At 44.7% G+C, this 6,922-nt stretch overlaps 1 protein-coding gene across 1 annotated transcript in view; it reads left to right on the forward strand.

Moving 5' to 3' along the window:
- psmd3 (proteasome 26S subunit, non-ATPase 3) overlaps positions 1-6,443 on the forward strand; it is a 6,917-nt gene extending 474 nt beyond the window's left edge. Inside the window, exons 3-13 of the mRNA XM_084467446.1 lie at positions 574-764; positions 1,279-1,419; positions 1,625-1,761; positions 1,940-2,130; positions 2,571-2,674; positions 3,361-3,475; positions 3,637-3,756; positions 4,156-4,259; positions 5,227-5,382; positions 5,757-5,807; positions 6,076-6,443. Of these exons, the coding sequence (XP_084323572.1) occupies positions 574-764; positions 1,279-1,419; positions 1,625-1,761; positions 1,940-2,130; positions 2,571-2,674; positions 3,361-3,475; positions 3,637-3,756; positions 4,156-4,259; positions 5,227-5,382; positions 5,757-5,807; positions 6,076-6,153 (1,388 nt within the window). The 3' untranslated portion in view covers positions 6,154-6,443. The remainder of the gene's footprint in view (positions 1-573; positions 765-1,278; positions 1,420-1,624; positions 1,762-1,939; positions 2,131-2,570; positions 2,675-3,360; positions 3,476-3,636; positions 3,757-4,155; positions 4,260-5,226; positions 5,383-5,756; positions 5,808-6,075) is intronic.
- The last annotated feature ends 479 nt before the right edge of the window (positions 6,444-6,922 follow it).

A 6,922-nucleotide genomic window follows, 5' to 3' on the forward strand; every position in this document is an offset into this window, starting at 1 on the left:
GAGAACGGTCCGTAGTCTTTTCAGACTGTACACATAACGTAAAATCTTAAATAATGTCCCCATTACCTTTTATATGTTAATTTAAATGTGTTCTGATAATATGTTGATGCCTATGGCCAAAGATCTTATGCGTCACGTAACAAATACAAGTCACTGTTATGACTGACAGCAATTGGAGCCCCGTCTTAGCTAAGCTATTAGCTACGTTTCTGCTGTACTTGTATCAGAAGGACCACTTATGTCCTAGTATATTGTTGGGCTGGATTTTGAGATAACCTTCTATTCTGTATTTATATGAACTGTGGTTTTGACCTTGTCCTTTGAAATGAATGCATTAAAGCAGTGATTTTTAAGTTTACAAAGGCATGTCTATAATCTTGATTTTGTCAATGTTATTATTTTTGTGCTGCCCACTTATTGAATGTCATATGCCATGTGTCTCTATACATTTGTCACATTACACTTTGTCTCATCTCACATATTGCCCTGTTGCCACCAACCACAAACGTTCCCTCCCTTTCTCATCCTCGCTCTCTTTATCTCACTCTCTCTGCCTCGTTCCAACCTCCTCAGACATCAAGGAGCATGTGAAGCAGATAGAGAAGGCGGTGTCTGGGAAGGAGCCACGCTTCGTACTGCGTGCTCTCCGGGCGCTCCCCTCCACCAGCCGCCGTCTCAATGCTAACGTGCTGCACAAGGCCCTCGCTGGCTTCTATACCAGCAATGCCACGGCCCGGGAGTACCTGCTGGGTTTCCTGGAAGAGGTAAGGGTCTGGCAGAAGAGGCACTACAGCCTGTGAGCTAAAGGGAAGGGATACAGCAGGGCTTTCATAGGATGTTCAGCAGTTTGCGTTATCCAATTTGATTCACTGGACCTGATTTATAGTTGGATCCAAAGTGGTTGTGGGTCTGATCATGTATTTAGCGCCTCACTACTACACTGAAAGAAAAATATAGCCAGGAAAACAACAAGCAGTTTTCTTTTGTCTGACTTTCTCTGACTTTCTGCGTTCATTTGAAATGTTTGAAATTCAATTCATTCCATGGCCTGCTGTACAGAAATTAGCTGTACTCGCCAATAGCTTGTCGGCAAGCATCTGTTAGTCTGTGTTTACATCAAACAACATCCTATTCATTACCATGAATAAGTATGCAGGGGCTGCCAGTTCTACTTCCTGATGTTGATGTAGAGCTGGGAAGGGAAGCAAGACGGGAAGCTCCTCATTATTCTTAATTAATGTCTAACCATCCATCCTCTCCCTCTTCGTCCCCCATCAGCCAATGGAGACAGTGGAGGGGGACATCCCCTTCCGACCCAGGACGGGGAAGGCAGCCGCCACACCTCTGCTGCCTGAGGTGGAGGCCTACCTACAGCTGCTGGTGGTGGTCCACCTCACCAACAACAAGAGCTACACAGAGGTGGGTTGTCTTTATGAATATGTCTTATTGAAATGTGGCTGTGCAAATGGAACCTAGGGCATGGATTTTCATAGTTACCGTGCCTTATGTTTTGAAGAGTGCCGAATCAAAACCACTTTGGACACAAGTTTTCCAACTGCTAAACCATATAAACATGGTTGTTGATTGGTAATTTCTTATTTTATTTCTGGTGTTTTTCCTGAAGGCCCAGAAAGTGTCTGATGACCTGCTCCAGAGGGTCGGCTCTCAGAACCGCCGGGCCTTGGACCTGGTGGCCGCCAAGTGTTATTACTATCACTCACGCGTCTACGAGTTCCTCAACCAGCTTGACACCATCCGCAGGTACGCACATACACACACATACTGCGGACATAAAGGATCAAGCCAGGTACCTTTCATCTAGGACCTTGCCACTACACTATATAAAGCATTGTTAGCCATCAATAGTGGCTATTGAAGCCCTTCATGATTACAGGCTTGTCATCAAAAACGTCTCTCTCTCTCTCTTCCTCCCCACCAGTTTCCTCCACACCCGGCTGCGAACGGCCACGCTACGTCACGACGCAGACGGCCAGGCCGTGCTGCTCAACCTGCTGCTGAGGAACTACCTCCAGTTCAACCTCTACGACCAGGCCGAGAAGCTGGTGTCCAAGTCGGTGTTCCCCGAGCTGGCCAACAACAACGAGTGGGCCAGATACCTCTACTACACCGGTGAGTGTTGGGGCTGCTACGAAGTCCCTTCGCTCAAAGAAGGGAGTGTGGTGTTAGTTTTTCCACTTTACATACACTGTGTGTGCAAAGTGGAAACCAATGAATCACCAGCTGTAGGAGGCCCAGATGATGGAAATGTTGGGATGGACTGAGACTTGGGTTAATTAAGGAGACCCAGATGTGGATTTACATCCAAAAGTAGGGTAGATAAATGGATTACATTTTTTCTTTTAATCCTGCAAGGTCTGCGGTCGAGAAGTTACATAGAGTCAATTGAGGTTTAATATAGAATACTAACTCAATCCTCTGAAGATCCGGCCTGCAGTGGCTCAGCAGGTCAGCATTGGCTCCCTTGATTGCCGCCCAACATGTCAGTCAAGGAACGCGTGCATTAGAAGCGGGCTGACAGGTGTTCCCCCCCCCCCCTCCTGTCTGCCCAGGTCGCATCAAGTCCATCCAGCTGGAGTACACTGAAGCCAGGCGGACGCTGACTAACGCCCTCAGGAAGGCTCCTCAACACACCGCCGTGGGCTTCAAACAGACGGTGAGCACGGTACCACGTGCATGCATGGGGAGGGCGTCCACCTGCATGCGCTCATCATAAAACTGGAAATGTTAATGTTTGCTTTAAAGGACAATACCGGTCTGGGTAAACATACCATTGTAACCGTCTCCCCCGGCTTCACTAAATCAATGCACTCTGGTCAGTACAGAGTTTTTGGACAAAGTAAATGTAAATCCCCACACAAGTACTTCACAAAGAAGTGCAGTACTGCTATTGTTTAAATTAGGGGCTGGCAGGTGCAAGCTAAATGCTCTTTGGTTGAATCGGTACAAAAAAGGGATTTCGACAAATTATATTGTTAATGAATGGTTCAGTCAAGCCAGGGGTGAGAGTTGAGATGCTTTGATCACCCAGACTGGTATTGTTATGGTAAAGAGATTCAGTTATCTTAGACTGAGTGAAATGAATTGTACATGTGCCCATGTTGCGTTCTTCTAATCCATTTGTTTGGTATTGAATATCAAAGTCTAGAATGTAGAGGGTTTGGTATCATCGATATCGGGTCAATAACGGACCATCACTAGTGGATTAGTCATTTGGTTTTGCTTCATCCTTTTCACATAAATGTGTGTTTTATATTTGTAAGATCCAATCTTAGACGATAGGGTTACATAAAGGCAAGGAAAGAGATGTACTAACATGCCACTCAAACATCTGCTTTTCAGGTCCACAAGCTGCTGATTGTGGTGGAGCTGTTGCTAGGGGAGATTCCAGACAGACTACAGTTTAGACAGCCCTCACTCAAGAGGTCCCTCATGCCATACTTCCTTCTAACGCAAGGTAACTCACTCGCTTACGCTCACTCCCTCTATGTTGGCTCTACACACAACGTGGAAAACAAAACCAAAAACAAAATATGTAATCTGTAAAAGGACACCTAAATCTGAATCCCAAGGTGTGTGAGTAAGAGTGTATCATGGTTGGGTGTGTGTGTCTTGCAGCGGTGAGGATGGGTAACCTGGCCAAGTTCAACCAGGTTCTGGAGGAGTTTGGGGAGAAGTTCCAGGTGGATGGGACATACACACTCATCATCCGCCTGCGCCACAATGTCATCAAGACTGGTGGGTCACTGGGCTCCAGCACCAACTGGTTCAGTGTCATGGTCGTTGTTGGGATTACTGTGAAGTAATCTGTTTTGAAGTGGGTCCGTTAACTCCACCTAGAATCAAGTCATCGGTATGATTGGATAAAATATTTTTAAAGCATTTTTGGTTCTCTAATACATTTTAATTTGTATCTATGAATACAATATAGACATTTTAATTAATGAAATACATCACTTACAAAGTGATGTATTTGATTAAACCTAACCCTTTCTGTACAAAAATTATACATTAATGTATGACATAAAGTTTGGCTTTACTCTAACCGTACACCGACAGTGCTAGTTTAATTGAAGTCCTGTAGTTTGGGATTATAGATTCTAATGATTATAAATTCTAATGTATATAACTTTCCAGGTGTGCGTATGATCAGCCTGTCCTACTCTCGCATCTCATTGGCCGACATCGCCCAGAAGCTGCAGCTGGACAGTCCAGAGGATGCAGAGTTCATTGTTGCCAAGGTAACATACACACTCGCCCACAAAGAAACTCGCACACATGTGCACAGGCACATGGAACAAATTGTATGCGAAATGCAGGTGTACTTGTTGTGAAACTCAAATGGTCGATAGGTCATAAAATGCAGTTAAATTAAGCTATTTGTTTTGAGATAATTGGAAGTAATCCTACTCTCAATCTATATGCAATCCTATTTGATATTTTAGCTCCGCTTTTGTGCTCAGTGTAGCTCCTGGGTTACACAATGCATTAAAGACCGGGTAAACCAAGAATAATTATGGGTTTTGAGTTTATAATACCACAGGAAAATATATTATTAACCACCCTGCCAAATTTGAAGGACTAAAAAAATCGCAAAGTATATAAAATTATGCTTCAAAGTTGATGAAAAATGAGCAGTAATCCCTGGCTCAGGACGGTGGGGGCGTGTGCGCTGCAGGCCAGGAAACCACGCCCATCACCGGAGAGAGACCGTCTTCGGTCGGAAACTTAAATAAAGTAAACGAACCGTTAACGTTACGTTTCCCACTGTGGCATCCAGGGAAGATGCACCAACGAGGTTGAAGAGGCATAACGGGCAAGCTAGCTGCAAACTGACAATTCAAACCAGACTCGTGAGCGGTAAAACCATAGACGGGTGAAACCACAGAATGCTAGTGCGCGGTTAATGTATTTATACCTAGAGGGCAGCAGGGGGCGGGTCTACATCGAAGACCGCTTTACGTAAAGCGGTCTTCGATGTAGACCCGCCCATTTTAAACCTGCACACAGAACATTCTCTGAGGCCTAGCTCCTCAAGGAAATGATGAATGGGAAAAATATTTTTTACATGTTTTGAGGGACACATTTAAGGCCTAATTAATATGATAAGAAGAAAAATACTGAATTTGGTTTACCCGGTCTTTAACAATTTATCATAGTATTCACCAATGGTTGCACATTAGAACAATGTGTTTATTTGCGGGGCAGGCCATCCGCGACGGTGTGATCGAGGCCAGTATTAACCATGAGAAGGGCTACGTCCAGTCCAAGGAGACCATGGACATCTATGGCACCAGGGAGCCTCAGCTTGCCTTCCACCAGAGAATCTCCTTCTGTCTGGACATCCATAACATGTCTGTCAAGGTCAGAATCCATGCACTGACCAACACACACTCTTTCTCTGTCTGTGGTGAAAATAAGAAGCATTTAATGAACACAATTTAAATTCAACCACTTTTAAAACTTCTGTTTCACAGACAACTTAGGAACCACTCCTTAACAAAAATTTAATATCACATGGGGTACATTTTCCATGACCCCATGTGCATATTAAGCGAGCCCTTGAGTTTGCGTGATCTATACATGGAGTCATGGAGGATATCTGACCTATGTGAATGTTAAACAAGCTTGAATCATTCAAATCTTTAGGAGCTCTTGGCCCTGACTTTGGGGAAACACTGTTGGAAATGTCTCCTATTAACCGGCTTGACTCATCAGCGTTTTGTCTCCCCCTACAGGCCATGCGCTTCCCTCCCAAAGCCTACAACAAGGACCTGGAGTCAGCCGAGGTAATGGTTTCGTTCTTTACCTTTATTTGACTCCATCTCTAATTTCTCAATGTAGACGTTTGGTTGGGTGTAGAGGTTAGGGTGTTTTACTCCCAGCCCAATGGTTCTGGGTTCGATCCCCAATGTCTGCAGTCGACCATCAGGTGTTCCTGAGTAGGATGCCTAACCCCTACCTGCTGTTTAATAAAATGTATATTAGGATTAAAGGGTGTGCTGTATGGCCAGTTACGTTTAAATTCTCTCAACATGTTCCCTATTCGGTCATCAGGAACGTCGGGAGCGCGAGCAGCAGGACCTGGAGTTCGCTAAAGAGATGGCTGAGGATGACGACGACAGTTTCCCTTAGTTAAAATCCTGCTTCCTGTGGCCGCAGGATGTTGTTTGTTTTGTTCCGTTCCGTTTGTACGCTGCCATCCATCAGTAGATCATAAACACCCACAATACCTTTTATCCTCATCTTCCTTTTCATCCTTTTCTTTTGGCTCTGTATTTTCCTGCCTTACCGTTGCACAGTTGACCGCAGAGCGAGCTAAATCTGGCCTGACATGGTCCAGCCGACTAATCTAACCTATAGCATGTGTCTATCTGTGAGGCAGGGCTTGAACTGAAATAAAATGTTTTTTTTGTCTAAATATACTTGTCTGTAGTGGTAGATTTCATGATTTGTTTGCTTGATTCAGTTTGCGTCGCGTCAGTGAACGAACAGCGATTCACGAGTCAGCGTCAGCGACTAGTGGGTGGGTCTGGGAGTCTCGGAGAACAAACATATACAGTCTCCGGCCCCTGAACACATGTATCATTGATCCCGTTGAAACGTCTGTAATGCTTCAAATTACAGTTCAAATTGCCATTTCTATGCTTAGGGTTAGAGACGACAATTAGGCCCTGTCACAATTCTCCCACTTCCTTGATTTTGCGCATTCCTGCAAAGGGGTAGGGTGTCCCAATACTTATGGGTGGATGCCTATTTTCCCTTAAAATCAACCCTTGAACACTAGCTAGCTAGCTCGGAAGCTGACTTGCCTAGGGGAACTCAAAGCAAGTCTTCTTGTTAAGGGGAGAGAAATGGGACTGGGCCTTAGTCCGGTTGATTTTGCCAACACTGTTTTTATCAC

This window comes from Micromesistius poutassou, assembly GCF_964030765.1.
Source record: "Micromesistius poutassou genome assembly, chromosome: 1".
Lineage (NCBI taxonomy): Eukaryota > Metazoa > Chordata > Actinopteri > Gadiformes > Gadidae > Micromesistius > Micromesistius poutassou.